General features: G+C 42.5%; 2 protein-coding genes across 2 annotated transcripts in view; both read right to left on the bottom strand.

Moving 5' to 3' along the window:
• The window catches only part of LOC120314466 (homeobox protein Hox-C9), a 138080-nt gene that overhangs the window by 49604 nt on the left and 67069 nt on the right, over positions 1 to 21407 (bottom strand). The gene's annotated exons all lie outside the window — the stretch shown is intronic.
• On the bottom strand, positions 16112 to 20505 carry HOXC5 (homeobox C5). The gene is made up of 3 exons (XM_039357596.1): positions 19930 to 20505; positions 18980 to 19194; positions 16112 to 18522 (listed from the first exon to the last, which is right to left on the bottom strand). Exons 1-2 carry the CDS (start codon positions 20402 to 20404, stop codon positions 18980 to 18982), a joined length of 690 nt encoding a protein of 229 aa, XP_039213530.1. The 5' UTR covers positions 20405 to 20505; the 3' UTR covers positions 16112 to 18522.

The raw sequence follows: 21407 nt of genomic DNA, 5'->3' as shown, positions 1-21407 counted from the left end.
ATTGATTAATCTACTATTATACAAACGCCCCTTTTGCTGTAAATTCTGTGTGACTTGGTTTGGAAATATTTGGCCCTTGTAAAGGTGAAAATATGTTTGTTTTCTTTTCCAACTCTGCTGATCCATCATTTGTAGTTGCTAATGTTTGGACTTGTGATAATTGGAGAAGAAAAGCTTGGTAATATTCTGTCTTTCTTTTTTTTTTTAAAAAAAAGTGCTGAGATAAAGACTTCAAAACCTTGCTGGGGAAAAACACAGGGATTTCTCCTATTCTCCCCATAAATACCTCTGATGCCTATCTTATCACCCTGTGGCAGAATTTTCAAAGAGGCCTATAACAACAAAAGGCTCTTGCAAAACACACACATACAGAGAGAGAGAGAGAGAGAGAGAGAGGGAGGGAGGGAGGGAGGGAGAGGGAGGGAGGGAGGGAGGGAGAGGGAGAGAGAGAAACAAATTTTGGGGTTGTCTAGTAAGTATCTGAAATAAGCTAGCTTTCCTTTAAAACCAGAGCTCTATTTTAGTTTGCTTTTACTGCCTAGACCATAGTGGAAAGCTGGCTGAATTAATTAGTTTATCATGACTCAGAGCATCTTTTGTCATTTGGAGGGGGGGGGAGATGAAGAACCTGGTTTAAAGTCCAGAGGCTGGCCCTATCTTTGCTGGTAAATCCGAAAGTTTGCCCCATTAAAAGAACCCTCCCAGATGCTAGCACTCAATGAACTAATAACGGTGCAAATGGTTGGGTGTGATCACACTAACAGGAGCAAAGCAGAGAAATAGCTTGTTCCCAACATAGGTAGGGGCTGCTGGGAAATAGAATATAGGGTCCCAATAAAGAAGAAAATGTGTAGCTCAGGATTGGAATGAGGAGCCTTTGGTGCTCTCTGAGCTTAGTTGTTTTCTTGCAGACACTTCATTACCCAAACTAAGTAGCCCTGATGATGTTATCTAGTTTGGGAAGTGAACCATCTGCAAGAAAACAACCAAGCTGAGAGAGCACCAAAGATCCCTCAATATAGGGTCCCTTTTCCTCTGTGTGGAGACACATCTACATGTACATCATGTTCTGCTTCATCTTGCAACTACAATTATATTTGTTTGTAGGGATACACTTGCTTAGGTGATGGCACTGGCAACTGATATGAAAGGCCTTTCCAAGGTATTTAATGCAAAATAGCTCCCTCACAATGTCACCTGGATGTTGCAATCCTCTAGAGATGGATTGACACTCCCAAAGGATGATTTCCTGGTTCTGGATTATCAGTGCTAATTTCAGAGCATTTATTGTTCCCAGATTCTGGCACAGTTGGATTTTCTATGTCCAGAATATACAGTCGCTTTGCTTTTGCAATGGTCTCTGTTCTCCTTTCAATTATTCTGCCCTACTTCTGACTCTCCCAGAAGAATTGAACTTTTAATATAAACCTTATCTTCTAAGAGAAGAAATATCTAGAATAAGCAAAATGCTGATACTTTGCTTCCTTGATCATTTCAGTTGAGAACAGACTAACTGGTGCCTTTTAGATGGCCTGAATAATTGCTCCAATAAACCTTGAATGTTGATGATTACGTTGGCTGTGGAATCTGGGAGTTTTACTTCAAAACAGCAGTGGGCACCAGATTGAGTATCTGAATTTAAAATATAATCTAACATTCAAGATGGCTAATATAGAGGTTTACACAACACATATCCCATCTGATACATGCATGGAACATGGAATAAACTTCTAAACCATTTCTGTTTAGAAGTAAGACCTTCAGAGTTAACAGTGAAAATCCCCAGGAAACTGAATTGTAGGCTAAATGCCTTCAGATCAAAGATATGCTGAAATGATAGGAACTAAACAGCTACCAAAAATATTCAGTGTAGTATAAGGTCAGCTAGCAATGATGAGCTATGCCACATAGGGATGAGAGAAGAAACAAACTAAGCTATATCTTTCCCTCAAGGAAAGACCAAATGTTTAAATAGGTGCATAATCAGTCTTCTGTCTTCTCCTATGCTACTGAGGGTTTGGAATACTATTCTGGAAACGAAATAAATGAATATCATTTGGATTCGTTAAATGAGTGTTCCTTTTATCTGAAAAGTTCATTTCTGCTTTCTACGTAATACATAGCAAATGTGACATATATTGCTTACTATGATGTTATTATGCATAAGCATATATGCCAATGAAAAATATATATAGGACACAGTTATAGGTACAGGAACATACCCACACAAGCAATCTTGCTGCTTGTGTTTCTTCTTTTCCCTCTGCAAATATACACGCATTACAAAGAATCAGAGATTTAAAGGAGTTAATATACAGGTAATATACAGCTGTAGTCATACTTGTATGGATTTTATGAATAAACATTATTTGATGGTTATAAAATAGCATCAACAAAAAGCTGAGAGATTGTGATCCAGGCATATGTAAACTTTTCTCTTTCTCTCCTCAGATTTGGAAAAAAAAATGTGTAAATGTGAAGACCTGAGAAAGCCAAGCTGATGTTCTGGGTAGGGGAACCAATCCTTACCTAGCAGACCAATATTTGAAAATATTTTGCAAGAGAGTGGTTCCATTTATAAAAAAGTCACTGGGATCCTTTTAGCACCATTAACCTTTGTATTGTTCTATAGAGAATGCTCATCTTACATTCTTCCTACTTAATTTGAATTTGTGGTCAGTTGGGTGCTTTCCTCTTCCCCCATTTAAAAAAAAATTGCAAAGAAAGAGAAATAAATAAATGGAGATGGATGGATGGATGGATGGATGGATGGTATATATATATATATATATATATATATATATATATATATATAGAGAGAGAGAGAGAGAGAGAGAGAGAGAGAGAGAGAGAGAGAGAGAGAGAGAGACAGACAGACAGACAGACCTGCCTGGGAAAATTCTTCTAATTGCCTTTTAATCTAACATATGAATGGGAATCCATTAAAAAAAATATTCAGTGACATATATCTAGAGTCTGAGAACAATAGTGCATTAAGCTTAATCAGGAGCTTTGTTATTTGTAACGTTTATTTTTTTTTCCCCACCAGGGTACTCAGTTTAATTTTTCACAGTGTAATAAACTATTATCTTAGTTAATCCCAAAGGTGAATCCATCAAAACCTTTTAATAAAACATTTATTAGTTCCTGTGATTCAGGGAAAGCTGTAAACAGTAAGTACAGTGCAGCAGGCAGAACTTAACAGAAAGTTGAGCTGATGTGGTGTGTGTGTGTGTGGGGGGGGGAGGTTTTGTTGTTAAATAAATGCAGGAGGGTCTATATCAGGGGTAAGCAACCTCGGCTCTTTTATGACTCATGGACTTCAACTCCCAGAATTCCTGAGCCAGCTAAGCTAACTCAGGAATTCTGGGAGTTGAAGTCCACGAGTCATAAAAGAGCCAAGGTTGCCTACCCCTGGTCTATATTATCTCCCATCTGAGCCTAGCAGTTATAATTCTGCAGGTTTTGTCAATTGCAGCTACCATTAGTCCAGCCTATAGAAGCCAAAGGAGCTCTGGTGCTGGACAAGAAACATTTCAGGAATGACATACAGAAGGGCTTCTCAGATGCATCAGTTGGAGACTAGGTTTTAAAGAGAAGGGAGGGGAGAAAGAAAGAAAGATGATCCCTTTATTGACGGATAGAAGGGAAACTCCTCTGGTGGGATCAAATCTCCCAAAGATGGAGATGGAAAACTTTGGGAAAGAGAGATAATGAACCTACCAAAGCACTCCTCTTTAGAGTCAATAACCGGAGTACTGCTAGGGTTAGAGTGAGAAAGCAGAAAAAATAGTTATATATGAAGGGCTACAGAAGAGACTGATGGTTTTTCCTCCATGAGACCAATCCTTCTCTCTTTCCCCCCCCCCCATCTCTAATCCTTCACTCTATCCTTCGGTCTGCCAACGTGGCACGTGAAATCCAGTTTCAGAGATGGGATTATTCAGTCCCAGTTTCTCTGCTTATGTATGTAACTCCATGCATAGCTTTGGATTCCTCCCTAGTCCCAATTTGTCCATAGCAATATCATGGATTCATTTCAACGGTCATCAGTCAGTCACCAAGCCACACCAACGCAACTACAAGGCACTGCAAAAATACATTTCCATCTCTTGACCATGGGAGGTCTCCTCAAGGAGAGGAGGGACCAGCAATAAGCCGGGTTTCCCCTCCCCCCTTCTTTCTGGAAACAACTATTGAGTTTCCTTCTGTCCTATGATTAGAGTCCACCGGAAGTTAAGGTCTCTTCAAAAGCGGTTGACCGCAGCAGACATACACATGCTGCACAAATATGGCCAGTTCCACAAAGAAGAATAATTTTCTTCTGAGATAGATAGATAGATAGACAGACAGACAGACAGATTCGAAAATTAGGTAAGTAGATGGACGCCAGTATTCACGGAAAGAGAATGGGCCTTTTCTCCCACGCAGTCCACGAGCTGCTGCCCGCCCCGCCCCTCCCCCCGTTAGAGATTGACTTTTGATTTCTTTTTTCCCCGTCCTTTCAACCATTATAATTTCAGTTCTTTATAGCTCGGAGCTTACAGGCGACGCTCTTTACACCCAAAGCCGCTTTGCTTCCCCCCAGCGTGCGCCGGGGTTTGGATTTCTGACACAAAGGGGCGATTCCTTTCTCGAGGAGAGCGGTCCGAATGGGATTCCAGGCACATTTCCAAATCGTTAGGATCCAGGAGGAAGGCGGCTTTTCAGCTCCTTGCAGCCCTGCGGAATGCTGGACTGCAACTCCCGGAAGGGAGAGACGGGAGACTGGAGGTGGAGAAGAAGAAGGAGGCCCTGCTCGCCGCGCAAGGCGACTGGAGCCTCCTTGTCAGGCCTGCAAACGACGCCTCCTCTCTCGGAAGGAGCCTCCCGCCCGGCCCCATTGCTGCCCAGCGGACCATCCTCAAGACCCCTTCGGACGGAGCGCCCAGCGCTGATCGGTGCTTCTCAGCGGCAAGCAACCCCTCTAAATCGGGGGAGACGGGGCCCTGCTTTGGGACTCGCGTCAACTAGCACCAATCCTACACGCGAGGTTATTGCCCCCCCCAGCCCGAACACACAAGACACACGAACACACACGCAGTTGCTTTCGTTCCCTTGCGCCCCTCCCCCCTTTTTGCTTGTTTTATCTTTTCGCAGGCACCTTTGAGAGGGAAGAGAAAGCAAAGGGCCGACAGACCGGTGGCATTTACAGCCCGAAGTCAGCCAGGCAAACTCAACCCCCCCCCCCCAGCCGCTTCCTGTGATTAGACAGATCAAACCGGACACCTGCCTGCGTTTACGACACTCCCCCCCCCCGCTTTTCATGACTGTGAGAGGCTCCGTAATAAAAGCCTACAGTAGCCTCCCATTCGATTCCAAAGGAGCAGAGAGTGGATATATTGTTTTAGGCCACTTGGTGGAGCGGGGAGGGGGCAAGGAAGTATGGAGTGGGGGCACACAATGCTGAGAGAAAGTCTTCCGCCTTTTTTTTTTTAAAAAAAAACGTTGCAAAAAACGACATTTTCCTTTCCTTTTTTTCTTTCCTCTTTCCTTTTCCCTCTCCTTCTTTCCTTTCACCACAGGCATGCTGCTTAACAGACTTCACAAATCTCCCTACAATTGTGCATAAATAGCAATTCGTGTTACCATGACTTGTTTATATTATACATTCAAACCAGCTATAACCTTGCTTTGGCCAGAATAGGAATAGGAACGGAAACAGCCTTGTACAGTATGTGTGTGTGTGTGTGTGTGTGTGTGTGTGTGTGTGTGTGTGTATTCCTTCCTCCCTTTCTCCACCACATGCCATTTTCTGTAAGAGATAAAAAGAAACCTGAACTCTTCAGAACATGGCAGATAGGAATGTACTGCCTTGTATATTTTCACGTTTGGTATAATACACAAGTAGATAGAGAGGTAGGAACTACTAGCTCGTGTTGTTGTGCAAAGGATTGCAGATATAAAGGGATGGCTAAGCATGACAGACTCTGAAGAAGAAGGGTGTAATGAGCTGGATATTGGTTGTTAGTTTTTGCCTCCTGAAATTACTCTTTTCCATTTTCTAGGGTTCAAAAATCAGGCCGGGATATTAGATAGGCGTATGGTTGGGTGGACAAATACATTTTAAGAGCTTCCCTGTCAGCCTGCCTTTCTTTTCTTCCCTTTTTCTAAAATATGACTATTGTCCTTTGCTTATTGAGTGAGGATATTGGGTTATGGATTATATTTGCTAAGAAAGGAATCCACACCCTGAAATCGAAGTAACCCAACAATAACAGCCACAGAACACGGCATTTGCCACAATGACAGGAACGACTTGGGGCGGGATTTATGGGTGTCACTGGCAGGAAAGGCAAAAATGGCAAGCCCAGAAAATCCTCCTCCACAATCGATAACTGGGAATTCAATTCTTAACCGAATAGAAACGCCATTTGATAGCGGAGCTCTTTCTGAACCAAATTATTAATCAATATAAGCAACCAATCAGTCAATCCCTGGCATTGGTATAGATGCTTTCTTTTTCTTTTTTTTCTTGCTATCTCTCTTTTTAAAATAAGGAGAGGCAAAATATAATATCTTCAACACCTCCTCTTTCTCCTAGTAAACACACACACACACACACACACACACACACACACGGGGGGGGGGGAGAGAGAGAGAGAGATACAAATTTTGAGAAAATCAGAACCAGAGCAGATAAATTCTGCACAGGGCTAACAATTTTAGCCATAAGCTTAGATTAATTTTAAAAACATGGCAGGAGAGTGGGAGAGAGAGAGAGAAATACTTACAAACCCTAGCATATCTTTGGAGAAGTCTAAAGGCTAAAAGGAAGCAAGTAATTATTTTAGTGGCTAAACATAACATTTCCGAGGAACTAAAGAAGGGGACATGAGTTGGCGTAAGGATATTTTTGGATTCACTTATTCAGGCTCTAGCAGAGACTGAAAAATAATCAAACAGTTTTGTTCTGCCCAAAAATTTGTACAAGATCTGCTGGCAATGAAAATCCCAAGTCTTAAAACTGACAATCAACACACCGAAACCCATACAACATCAGAACCTTGGCTTTCATCTGTTTGTTAAACATGGGCCTATTGGAAATCTAACTGCCCTGAGGAATAAGTTCTCCTTTCTATCCTTCTGGGTCTACAGAATAAAGCTCAATTTTTGTGGGTGTAAGAGAATTTTACTTCTCTCTCTCCAAAGGGACACACTCTCCTTCTCTTTCCAAGCGCCCTCCCTACTTGGCTAATTTCCTTCTCCTCTTACTTCCTTGCAAAAGCACATCAAATAGAGCAGGTTGAAGGGGGCGTGTGTGTGTGTGTGTGTGTGTGTGTGTGTGTGTGTGTGTGTATTCTGTCTGTTTGCTCTTTTGCCTGCTTTTTTATTTCTTCTTCTATTCAATGAGATCACCTTACAGCTTAGCAATGGTGCCCACAAGCAACTTGTTGCGGGAGGGTGCAGTTCGACAAGCCAGTTTGCAAAATGCCTGCAATCTACCCCACTACTTAAGACATTGGGAGGCTAAAGTTAACAGGATATGGGGGATGCTTATAGTAATATAAACAAAAGTTCAGTTTTACATTCTCACTCCCAGATTTCTTCCTTAAAAAAAAAGAAAGAAAGAAACAAGGGCAGAGATATCAGTTGATGTTCATAATAGGCAGACAGACAAATTGATCCCTGACTCATTTTTTAAAAGAAAGTATTTGGGGCTTGGCAATATAGGAAGCTGCTATTTTGTCGGCCACGTTTCTTTTACCGCATGTGATACCAAGGTGAAGTGACTGTTTTAAAAACTGAGACCATTTTTTATGGAGTCCAATCTTTATTCAAATCACTAAAAATAATAATCATCTTAAGGTGAATATCCATGAATGATGAATATTTCCAAATAAGAGCGCGCAAAAGATTAAGCCTTGTGATCTATTCTCTCTGCCTGTGGCAGAAATTATATTTACGGTTCATTTTTTTTTTTTAAGAGAAAGTTTCCCCAGTCATGCCACATTCAAGCAAAATAACACATTGAGCTAAGTAAGGGATTAATGAAGTCTGGCTAAATTATTAGAGGGATTGATGATATTAAAAGAAAAAAAAAGGAGAAAGAGGGGAAGATAAAATGATAAGCTTGTGGCAACTCCATATCTCTTGTTTTGATCTCAAATTGCTTTCCTCTGGCTGGCTTTGACAAACATCGTTACCTGATGCCTTCCTGATTTCTCTCCTCAAGGAAAGAGTATGGATCCTGTGGTCCTATTCCAGCCAACCTTCTCATCATCTTGGAATCACTGGAGGCTTTTAAGAAGAGACTGGACAGCCACTTGTCTGGAATTCTATAGGGTCTCCTGCTTGAGCAGGGGGTTGGACTAGAAGACCTCCAAGGTCCCTTCCAACTCTGCTCTTATGTTATTCTGCCATTCATCACAAGGCACAAATCTTCTACTTCCCTCTGTATCTTTCAATAAGCAGAAAGATTAGAAAGAGCCAGTTTTGTCTAGTGGTTAAAGCACCGAGCTAGAAACCAGGAGAGTGAATTCTAGTTCTGTCTCAGGCATGAAAGCTGATTAGGTGACTTTGGTCCTTGTGGGGAAAATAGGAGGAAGAGGTATTAGGTGCCATAAATTCAGTGCCTTGAGTTGTTTATAAAAAATAAAGGCAGGATATAACTAGCTAAATAAAGGGGCACCCTCAAAAAAGAAAACAATATCTAAAAATGTTTGTCAAAGCCAAAAAAGAAAAGGCAGGAGCAGATAACTCAGCACTTCTTGGACTAATAGCACTTTAGAATAACGTTTCTCAACCTTGACAACTTTAAAATATGTGTACTTCAACTTCCAGAATTCTTCAGCTAGCACACTGGCTGGGGAATTCTGGGAGCTGAAGTCCACATGCCTTCAAGTTGCCTTAGAAGATAAAATATTTGAGGGTAGTTTCCATCCCTTCTTGTCCTCTCTTCTCGCTCTGCTTTGGCAAAGACCTGCACATATTGAAGCAGAAACTGATATGAATTGGGATCCTAATGGAAAACTTCTGATTCTAAATATCAAAGGGAATTATCTACCTACTTTTCTACTCTCTATCATACCCTAAACCAGAGTTTGCCAGTACACTTAGGATATGCTTTGAAATGGAATTTCCAAATTCTCAGGAAGAACTGGGGAAAATAACATCTGGGTGTCCCCAAAACAGAAAATGCCTGCTTTGAATATTGCCTTAATCAAATCTCTGCCTTCTGGCCCATCTCCCTGTTTCCAGCAAGGATCAGCAGATTGAAAGTCAGGGCCCTGCTTGAATGTTCTCTCCATCCCCTGGTACTGAAAGGTCTATTATAAGGCTGTAGTGGAGGGACCTGAAGTACAAGTCACATAGGCTGATGCTACACAAGTCTAAAAATAAACTTTTGGGAATTCACCAGTCTTGCCCAAGAATCGAATGAGAACCCAAACTTGACTGTACTGTCTTTGGTTTCTTGGAATCAGAGTTTCTTCTCAAGGAAGTGCTCTAGGCTGATGCATTTGAAAGCCACCAGCAGATAAACAATGGTAAAACCTCTGAGTCATGCTAAGTCATAGCCATAATTCCTCCTCTTTATCTACTTTCCTAGCCATCCCAATCTATCCAGCGGAAACTGTCCATGTCTTTTCTCTCCTGAATGAACTTGACCAGACATTGTATGTGCTGCTTTAGAAAAATCCATACTGAGGCTGAGATAACACACAACAGTAGGGTGGTTCCCCCCCCCTCCCAGAGGTGGATCTTAGTGTCCAGGATACCAGCGCTATGGTAATTTTGTATTTAGTTTCAAGCGAAGCAGAAAACAGCTTCAGATTCAAAAGAAGAGGTCTCCGTTCAACCCCTCAGAGATCAGTTCATCTGCCACCTATTTCAGTGCTCCAGGGCAATGCCAAGTCTTCTTTGCTCCAGTGCAAAATAGACAGGAGAAGCACTGTGGGCCTTTCATTCCATGTGCTTTAAAGACTGGGTCAGTTCTTTATTGGTTTATGTTATTGTCAAGGAGTTCCCCTGAGATAGATGCTATACTTCGGCACAGACTAAAATCTTGATTTTTTTTTTTTTAAAGGAGTCTGTAGTTCTGCTGCTAGGAGAATGTACTTTATACAAGCTTGGAAGGCAATGAGTATCTGATTGTCTTCCTCCCCTTTGTCTATGGAGGTTCTCAGTCATCCAGATCATGGTTGTCCCAAAGGTGCTTTTTCAAAAGGCAACTGGACTTTGTTTTTCCTTGAAAACGTTTCGGTGTTCATCCAAGAAGCTTCTTCAGTTCAGTTCAAGGAAAAATAGTTGCTTTTTGAGAAAGCACCTTTGGGACTTCTTCCTCTTTCCTTACCTAAATGATTAAACTTGCAGGGCTCTATTAGGCAGCTTCCAAAAGGATGGGAAGGGGAAATGTAGATTATGTTGAGTGACCAATAAGACCAAAGTACTGGAGAGGACAGGACAAGAGATACCATCCCAGATTCTTGAAAGAGAGGACTGGCCTGTCTTCCTTTTTCCTCCTTGAAGCTGTGGAGTCTCCTTTAAAGTACATTCAGATTGTGTTCAGAAATCCAGATTAGTTGAGTTGAACTAGTACTGCAATGGTGCGGGGGGGGGGGGAATAGATCTCTTTAGGTGAGTTTTTGTGTGCTGGCCAATGGCTTATGAAATTTTAGTAGCTGCAGCCCTTAATAAACCAAGGCAGTAGAAGCCACTGCCCCCACTACAAGCCTCATTGAATGCTGTCTGAATGCAACTGAATGCAGTTTGCAAAACATAAATGTTGTGCATGTTTGCTCATATGCAGGTCTATAGTGATACAAGTGCAGGATATAAAAATGTCTGTGTGGCAACTATTGCTGCCTTCATTGATTCTTGGGAGATTCTTTCATAATATATTTCCTTATGAGTGGGTGGGTTATTAGCCTCCACTTTTTTCTTGTGTAGACATTGATAGTTCCCAAACTTCAACTTTGTCAAAGATACAGTATACAGTAATCATAAAACCTTTAGCCACCTTAGAAAAATCTTTGTGTTAACAAACAACTATATATTTTGCATTCTGGCTCCGGGGGTTTCTAACCCCAAACAGGTGTAAGCCTGTTCATGATTGAACTGTTCAGGGCTGAAACGTGAGTGTCCTCAGGGTAAGTGTGTCTCTCCTTGTTTGGCTCTAATCACTGCAAATCAAAGCAGTACAGTAGAAGCAGGAATGCAAAGTAAACTTTGGGAAGAGCTGTGTGCATGTAGAGAAGGGAGAAGGTCTTCAGGTGGAATTGGGTTAGTGTCAGGGCCAAATGTTTTGTGCATGTGTGAATGCATGTGAGAGAGGGGCAGGAAAGACAGGAGGAAGAAGAGGAGGAGTGGGCTAGGCAGAGAAAGAAGCAGGGGGAGGGGAGAGGGAGATGCTGCTGCTATCATGAGAGTATTTTGTCTGGAGCATGGCGCCATTTGAGCACATTACTATTAATTTACTATTAGACCAGACCATAACCCTTTGAATGTAAAGGGTGGCTTTTAAACATTTGGGCAACTCAGTCAAATACGTTTTCTTGGAATTCCATCTTAGTAATTTCCACAAGTCTTCCCACTTATTATGGAAGCATGATGAAATGTGCAACCTTCTGCTGAAATACAGGGAGCCAGAAACCCCTATTATTGAGGAGACTTTTCCCACAGGCTTTCTAAGAGAATACTTGTAACAGAAGATCTGGGACAAGGTATACCTCAAACTATGTAATGGCATTCAGAGTTAAGACTACTGCCAATGGCAGGAGGGTATTGGAATTAAGCAGTGTATGTGTTTCTACAGACAATTAAATTAATTTTTCTCTTGTGATTCTTTCCAATGAAACTATTTCGACAGGAAGCAAACAGCCAACACTGAAAGTGAGGAGCAGAATGGATTGAATAATTGTACAGGGCTATTTTTGGTGCCTCCAGATATATTAGACTACAGATTCCCATTTCCCCAAGGAAAGGGTGATATGTGTCCATGCACCAGTGGAGAACTAGGTAAGGGTAAAGTCTGGTTTGAAGAACCATCAAGAATGGAAACAGGTCTTTTCATATACCCTGATCCTTTAAGAAAGGACTCTGAGATGCTTAAGTCAGAAAAGGACAATTTGGTATACCTTTAGAAAACAGGATCTATTCCCTTAAAGTTCCATCTCCTAATCTTCTTGCAGAAGATCTAGGCAGGTAGCAGATCTGAATGTTCTTCTGAGCACAAGCTTCTGCATTAGCCTGTTGGAAACCTATTTAAGTTCATTTGATTTTTATACTGTCCTATGGCAAGAGAATGTAATGAGCAAGGAGATAATATCCACTAGGGATTGTTCCCCTCCATCAGAGACACAACAGCAGCTTCTGTTGTTTTCACACAAAAGTAGAAAAGAGAAAGGGGTAGAGGGTTAATGTCCTTTGTTGATTACCCTCCCATATGCTCCTGTGTGTGGTTGTTGACTGTTGGAGGGTTTATGGGAAGGCAATGGAGGAGGAGTGGGAGGTGATGACTTTCAATATTTCTACTGCAGACTATTGTGAGCATCCCATCCCCTACAGAGAGTAGGAAGCAATTTGGTTGCCTCCTTTTTGGCAAGCTCCAATCAAATTTATTCACTTCCCCTCATGGTAATATAGCACTTTTCTTCTATTTCATAGATGCCCTATTGCAATCCATTGTCTCAACTTTCACTGGACAATTTCACCATTGCTTGCTCTTAGGAAATAAAGGATAGCTTCTGCTCTATTTTTGAGATAACTGTTTTCATTCACTGACATTCAGCCAATGCAGTGTAGGGGGGAAAAACCAAAGCAAAACAAAATTGTAAAGCACTAGATGTAGGCCTTTCATCATGCATGCCTTTAAAATGCTAATCCTGTGTTAGCTAATTGGGTAGGGCTTGGGAAATAAGGCTTTTGGATGGGAAGGTCCCATGGTGCTTTTTTCTGAATTTTCAACACAGATATAAGAAAAACAAGCTGAGATCAATATGAGCTGAGTGTCACTTAATTTCTAGCTACCAATAAGATGATATGACTCACTGGATCTACTCCCATTCTCTTTATCTAGTTTAGGTGAATTATCCATGATTGTATGTATGTATGTGTGTGTGTGTGTGTGTGTGTGTGTGTGTATATATACACCTATATATATATATATATAGGTCTATATACAACTATTATATGTATAGAAGGATTGTATGTATGTGTGTGTATACACACACACACACACACACACACACACACACACACACACACACACACACACACACACATATATATATATATATATATATATATATACACCTATATATATATATATATAGGTCTATATACAACTATTATATGTATAGAAGGATTCCCCAGGCTTGAATTACTAAATTTATGGGAAATTCTGGGAAAGGCACTACAGTAATCCATAATAGGAGGAGGAGGAGGATTGGGACAGCATGGAGGGAAATTCTAAAGAGAGAAGTAATGTGCTGTGTTCAAATTTGCCTAGGAGCAAATTAGGCCTTTCTAAGGTTACCCTGAATCTGATTTATGACAAGCATTTCTGGTTCAACAGCCTGCTTTCTAGGTAACTTGGGAAAAGAAAAAGGGAGTAAGCATGTTGCACAGTACATTTGGTTCCTGGAGAAAGTCTTGCTGGTGTGCTAGCAAATTGTTTGCCAGAGTCCACTTAAGGTGCAAAGTAGATCTCTTGTTTGAAGTGTGCAAAGGCCAGATCTTATTTCCTAGCTCATTCACCATTAATTAAAGCTCCTGGGAACTAGGGTGGCAAGGCCATGACATCCATGGGAAAGCTCTGTCCAGCTTACCTTGGCTTAACTTGCTCAGGGCAAAGCAAGATGCAAGGACATGTGTTCAAGGCAAAAGAGAAGCAAGCAGAAGAAAGCTGACAGGCAACACAAACAAAGGGCCATTGCAACACTCTGGCACATAACTTCCAGGGGTATGGTTTTTTAATCTTCTTTCCCGGCCACACAAAGAGGTGGTATTTTTGGCCTACCTCCAGCCTTTCTGAGATGCTTCCACCTGTTCAGCTCTCTGGGAAGAACAGGACTGCACTGTTCGAGCCCAACTGCAAAGCTCATGCTCTACACTTTCTCCTCTCCTCCTCTCCTCTCCTCTCCTCTCCTCTCCTCCTCTTTTTCCTCCTCCTCCTCCAAACCAGGACTCAAAACTTCTTAACTGAGTTTCTCTTTGGAAGAAACCTTTCCAACTCCCACGCATTTCCCTCCATCCTCAACAACCAAGTGGCATAGGAAGCAACTGAGAAAGAAGGAGAGGGGAATAACCTCTGCTGAATTCCTGGAACAAGCTTCAGGACCTTAACTAATTTCCAGTTAGACCCAAGGAAGTAAATGGAGTGGGAAGGCCGGGACGGAGGTGGGGGGGGGAGAGGGTAGATAGGACAGAGACCAAGTCTAGATCCCCAAAGTCTGACACCCAGCCAAAGCCTTCTCCACAGGGAAGGCGAGCTAGAGAAAGAAAAACCAGCGCTTCCAGCCTCCCACCACTCGGTAGAAAAGGTGCGGGTGAAATCTTTCCATTCCCGGGGGGGGGGGGGAAGCCACCGCCGCCACCGTCACCACAGCTCGACGCCCCCATGTGAGAAGCAGGGAGGAACTGGAGGGGAAGCAGAGGCGCAAGGAGGGGGAGAGAGAGAGAAAACAACGCACTTACGCGTTTCGCCAGGGATCCATTTGGGAAGATCTACCTTCCCAAACCGCAGCCCAAGACGCCGTAATCGCACTAACTGCCTTGGTCCCTCTGTCCCGGCGTTAAACAGCTCTAGCAGCTGCGTTGGTAGACAGTTAAGATTATATATGATGTAAATATATTGTGGGTATGTCAGCTCCCCCAAACCATAAAACTTAGTTTAATGACATCACGTGCTCCGCGAGAGCCATTCAGGGCTTTTGCTTTGGGCAATCCACATAAATAACCTTCAAAAGTTTTAAACTGCTAAATTCAGTCAGAAGCCAGGGGTATTTCTGCTAATGTTCTCAGGGAAAGTAAAAGCTTTGGCTGAAAAAAACAACCTCGGATTATTATTGTCCTTGTTATTCTCGCTTCTTCCCACTCCCCCACCCCCACCCCAAAGCTCACCCGCACACAGGCACAGATTTGGAACTTGATGTCTGTCATCCCCCCCCCTCCCTTTCTTTTTTGGAGGCTTTTTTAAAAGTTCCCACTGTGTTGACATGGATGGCTATGAAAGGTAAGCGATGTTTCATTTCCTTCTCGGCTTTTCAAGAATTCTTTTAGGCAAAGGGCTGAGTGAAAAGCGGGCAGAAATTGACGGGAGGGGAAAGGTCTTGCACAGCAAAAGTCAACGACAAGCCCAAACCACCAAAATATTAATCAGTCCTGAAAAATTACTTTTTAAAAAGACAGGAAAGTGGCCAAAATAGACCCACGTTGTTCGCTGGATAAACGAATAATTAATCATAAGGCAGTGTATCTCTGGCTGGTTCGCCTTTACGGTAATGGAAAAGTTGGGAGCTGGTGCTGTGGGCTTACAAATTCTCCCTCTTCCTCCCCACCACCCTCCTTACGATAAAACAAAAGTACATCTGATTTTGTTAACCCTAACTTGTCAAGTTCAGTTATTCCTTGGCACATTTCTGACCAAATGAAAAGGAGGTGCCTTGGTTTGTGGAGTTGAGGGGAGGGAATTCAAGACAAACCAGAATAATGAGACAGATGTAAAACAGCAAATCTTGGCTTTAGGTTAGAGAACAGTTATCCAAACATGTCTACAGTTCTCCAATTGCCTTAATAAACACCCCTTAGATTTACATAGTAGAGTTTATGCTTTTCAAACATCTACACTTTCTCCTACCCCTCCCACCTTTGTAGGCATGTATTTTTTTTTTTTAAAAAAACTGCTCCTGTTTGAAAATCTTATATCCTTTACAAAGCCATCTAGCATCACAAAGGAAAGAAATTGGGGGGTGGAACCCAAAAAACTTTGATCTATGTTTGCAACATTTGACTGTTAGTGGCAGAAAACCGAATAAAATCAAGCTACCAATAGTGTAAAAGCCAGGAAGGATTAAGGGAAAAAAGATTTTTCAGGTAGACGGAACACTGCAAATAAAACAATTGCCATGGATTGCCTTAGTCACCTTGTTATTTTATATTGTCCATAATAAAGACAATGCTAAAAATACCAATGAACTTAAAGGAAAAGAACAGACATTTTGAAGTCAGAGACAGAAAGCTCTTGAGTTTTAGGAGTATCTTCAAAAGTTCTCACCATCCTGAAAAAGTAACTTTTGCTTCAGGGTTCAGGAAATTGCTCCATTGTTCAAGATGGTGTAGAGGAAACAGTACAAAGGTTTACTGTGCTATTGAGATCATTCCCACGAATCCCCAAGCATGCATTTCTACTGTAAATAGCCCCAAAGACACGGCAGGCATGAGTGCTAGTTTGAATGGACTTGTAAGTGTTCTAGAAAGAATTTGACAATTGCATTCCCCAGACTCACATTGATACATGCAATTCAATAAAACACATATATGGATCTACATAGACACACATGAAACATCTATGCACAGGGTCCTGCCCCCCACATTTCCAGAGGCCTGTATCTGTCCTGGTCAAATCAAACTTCCACCTAATGGGTTCAGTAATACAACCAATAGGCAAACCAAATAAACAAACCAATAATATAGATGCATGTGAACGCATATATGTATGCAAGTTTTCAATATTCCAGATACCTTTTATCTGAAACTTAGCACACAGAAATGTCCCATTAGTTCTTTGCCTTTTAGCCCATGTTACTTGAGAGTAAGGTGAAAAATCTGCCATTCTTATTTCAACCCATTTTAATAATCACAGGCACCCAAGAAAGTTCGGATATTGTCATCAATAGCCCAGTTCCTTTCGGCACAGGTTTCACTATAAGTCCATGGGAAGTTAATTATGGGACAGGGGAAAAGAGGGAACTTTCCTTCCAGCTGGGCTGGAGAGGGGGAAAAAGTAGATGGTCAAATTCTTTAGAAATGTGGTCTTGTTTGGAGTGTTCTTATAAGGTACAATGGAAAGAAATCTCTGAGAAAGGATCCAGACAAGTTTTGAAGACACCAAAGCTATGCTGTGTAAATTGGGAAAGTTAAAAGTTGCCAGGCTATCCAAGAAAAGAGCAAACATTTCACAGAGGAAAGAGGGTGGATAGATTGTCTGCAATTTAATTTATCTTACCCCAAATTATTCTGCTGCAATAATAATAATAATAATAATAAAAGTTGTAGGGACTAGAAGTAGATAAGAGCCCATTTTGAACCAAGATAAATTGGGTCTTAAACTGATTACTATTGCAAACCGTACAGAGCTGACTTTCCATTTTTTGCTCTTAGGACAGAGGTCTAAAGTTCTGCTGATCTGAGCAGGCCTTTAAATCTAAAATTTAGGGACCCAATTAATTGAAACTGGAGTGTTCTGGATTATCCTAGATGTCAATGAAAGCAACTGAAGCTTAACCCTTCCACAGAAAATTATTTGGTATGCTCAAATGAATGCACCCTACCTCAGATTTGGTGTACTTTGTTGCCACAACAAAAATACTTTTTTTAAAAAATCAAATTAAGGAATTAGGAAAATGTTAGACTCGGTGCTGGGCGGTACTCAAGAAAAAATGTGTCATGATTTCCTTCATCTCCACCCACTCCAAACTTGGCCTTAGTTGTTGAAGTATTCTTAACAGTTTATTTTGGTGAACTGCCGCATATATAAATATTCATATATTCATTCATTCAATTCATTCATTCCATGGGCTTTCACATATGATATTACAATCAATAAATACACTATAGGTATTACAACAATAGGGAGAAGGAGGGGAAGAGACTACAATGGGCTATATGTAAACAAAGTGTAATTTGTATAAGGATTGTATATATAATATATGTACATACTACATTAATTACACAACAAATAAATACAGGGGAATATTTAAGCCAAGTGAATTCACACTCTTTTCCACTAGTCTCCCCATTCCATTCCTCCACAGGGCTTTACTATTTTGCACAAGTATCTCTCAGGAGAGGCGCGGAAACCGTGTTGCTCTCAGTCCGTTTCACTTTCTTTCATAGGCCAATAATACAAAAATAAGTAAATAGGGGAGGGAATAGGAGAATTACAGAAAATATCCCCAGCACGGAACAACACATCCTGGTAGCAAACAGATTTCCCAGCTTGTTTGTTTTTCCGGGTTAAGAGCATCTAGGAAACGACTCCACGGGGCAATTTTCATTCCACGCACGCGAGACCGTTCAATATTGTCTCGAGACCAGACTAGCTCGCGCTTGCCCGATCCTAAGGAGGCAACTTTACTCGGGGAGGCGGCGCCCCTCGGGCCAGCGGTAGGATTGGAGCCGCGGAAGAAGAAGTGCTCTCGGATGGATCGCGTGGTCGCTTCAGGCGCAATCCTGACTTGGGCGCAAAGGATTAGTAGGCATTCATTTCAACAGACCTGAACTTTGCAAGTCTTGCACGGGTAGGAAGCCGAGGCCGTAGGACTTTTTTCGGGGAAATTGGAAAAAGAAAAAAAAGAAAAAGTAGCGACGGTCGCACTCACCCCTCTTTGCATAACTTGAGCTTCCCTTTTATTTTCCTAAAGGGTTGTCCTGGCTATGTTAGCGTTAGGGAAAAGTCGTCCCTAGAGACGAGGGCGAACTTCCCAGATCAGCGGGACCCAGGTTAGAGAGCAAAGGGGCCGGTGGCAACTCCAGAAGGCTTAAACCCTGGAATTCTGTTGGAAGCTAAAGACTCGGCCTGTTTGCATACTAATCAGAGGGGCGCCTTTGTCTGCCAGATTTGCAAGGGTATGTAGTCTGTCCCAGGCTGCTGCCCTCCCTCCCCCCTTCCTTCCTTCCCACTTCCCAAAGAAAAGTTTTCTCAAGGTACAACAACAACAAGGGCTCTCACCATCCAGACGAGCTGACTTCCCCGCCCCGCCCCACCCCGACCTTCTACCTAGACAGACTCCTTGCTTTTCAGTTTGGAGTCTTTCTTCCATTTCATCCTCCGATTTTGAAACCAGATTTTGATCTGCCTCTCATTCAAACACAAGTTGTTGGCGATCTCTATGCGCCTCCGACGGGTGAGATAGCGGTTAAAGTGGAATTCTTTTTCTAGCTCCAGAGTTTGATAGCGAGTGTAGCTGGTCCTAGAACGTTTGCCATCTGCTTCTGGAAAAGAACAGACACCGGATAAGGACGAGGGGGGAAAGAGTCACGTTAAGCGGGGCAGCAATGCCAAGGAAGGGAGAAACCAAATGTGCTAAAGAAAGCGAGAGGAAAGGGGGGGGGAGAGGAGGAGGCTTGGTTGACTTCTCCCCGGAACATTTTTTTTTTAATATTTACTGGTAAATGAGGGTGCCGATTGTTCCTATTTTATCCAAGCTTTGAATTCCACCTCAAACGAGTCAGGCAGGAGGGTGCTCGCCATTTAAAACACGAGAAAGTGTAGCTAAAGTGTGGGAATTAAATTCAGCGATGTCTTTCCTTCGAGAGAAGAGAAAGTCGTGGCTTATGGGATGTGCAAAAGGTTCTTGGGGGTGTGTGGAATGGGGGGGGGAACACTCTAAATAACCATAAGCTCATTTTCTTCCCCAGAAAAAAGTGCGCTCGAATTCAAGTTATTTCTTCCCCTTATAATCTTTCTTCCTTCTTCCTTCCTTTTCGCCCCCCCCCCCCCCGCTGGAATATTGCCTTTATACCCGTTTTGTTTCTATGATCCAATTATGCCGTCATAAATTTGGGCGTATATAGCCTCTAAGCCTTTTAGTGGACAGTTTTACGAGCAATTGATGCCTTAGTCGTAAAATTTACGACCCCGGTTTTTTTCCCCCTTGTTATTTGCCCCGTATGGCCTATAAAACCAAGGCAAACCCTCTGAAACAAAATCGAGAAGCGAAAGTTTACCGTGGCTCATGTGTAGTTTGGTCATCCACGGATAGATTTGTGGTGGCTGCTGCGGCGACTGCTGAACAGGCTGGCCGCTGGGCTGGGCTGCTTGCACCGGTTCACTCTTGATTTCCCCACTGGTTTTAGATCTATCTTCCAACGGCGTGGGGTTGTTGGTGCCACCAGCCTTCTGACTGTAAATTCCTGGGTTTAGAGAAGCCTGGTCGTCTCTGCCTAAAGTGTGCCCTGAAGATCCCATGACAGTACAGGAAGGCCGGTCGGGGTTAGATCTGGGGGTTGAAGACACGTCCACACCGTTCAGAGAGTTGGAAGCCCCAGATGGAGGGAATGTAATGCTCAGATCCAGCCCAGTGTAGCAGCACCTGGAGGGCTGAACCTCAGGCAATGATCCATAATTCCCATAACTTTGCATGGAATAGGCAGGAACATTTTGATTTTGCTTATAGAAGGAATTGGCTACGTAGGAACTCATGTCAGGAATTATATTCCCCCCCCCACCCAGCTTCTCTCTCTCTCTCTCTCTCTCTCTCCCTCGCTCTCACGCGCTCTCTCTTACACCCCTTTGATTAGACTTGATTTGTGGCCCTTTTGAAGTTCAGGGTTTTTTGTTCTCCAAAGTGCAGAATTTATAGGTGGGGATTCTTCTTTTCTTTATTCTATGTGCGCTGCCCAAATATGGGATGTTTAAAGAGTCACGTGACAGTGTTGGCCAGTCATAAATTTGGCTTGATGACCCCAGGAGGTTATTGATGGAAGCCCGTGCAACGTATGTGATATGTTGGCATAACGAAGCCATGGAAAAAAAAAAAAAGGCCCCACACTCAAAACACTGAGACAATGAGTCTAGAGCGTCACCTGGTGCTAAGTTCGGGGTATGGCGTCTGATTCGAATTCTACCCCTGTTGGAACGTTCGAGGCTTTTGGAGTGTGAAACAACAGGCACAAATCCTCTGAAGTCTTCGAGGTGGATCGAAGGCAAGCGTGAGTTTTCCACCCGGGCAAGACCTGGGGAAAGTTTGCCTTTGATTCAGACTGAGGAGTGGGTTGACATAAAATACGACCTTGCTATTCGTAAGCCTGTTTCCTTGGGTGGGCCAACCAGGCTCTCTGGCCTAAGTTGCCCGGGTGTGTGCCCTCGAACAGAATTATCCCGGTGTGAAGCATGGAGTTCCTTTCCTGCCAGACTCTTTGCCTCTGTGCCTGGCACTTGAGCGGACAGGACACAGGGTTCCCGTTCTCTAGGATTCTTGGCTATCCAAAAATCCCTACACATGTGGCAGGCAAAAAACAAACAAACAAACAAACCAAAAAAAACACCTCAGCATCTTCTACATGCATTTTTTCCAAATATCGTACATATATATAGGTCTGGGCATCCAGCTACCGCCTCATGGACACGGATGTGGATGTCTTTCCAAAGTCCAACGAATCTGCTCTTCTGCCCAGGCATCAAAAAACAACAGCCCTGGGAACTG

Source organism: Crotalus tigris, unplaced genomic scaffold (genome assembly GCF_016545835.1).
Source record: "Crotalus tigris isolate CLP2741 ecotype Arizona unplaced genomic scaffold, ASM1654583v1 scf7180000018931.1341448, whole genome shotgun sequence".
NCBI classification, from domain to species: domain Eukaryota; kingdom Metazoa; phylum Chordata; class Lepidosauria; order Squamata; family Viperidae; genus Crotalus; species Crotalus tigris.
Note: the sequence above shows the minus strand (reverse complement) of the source record. Positions and strands in the feature narration are given on the sequence as shown.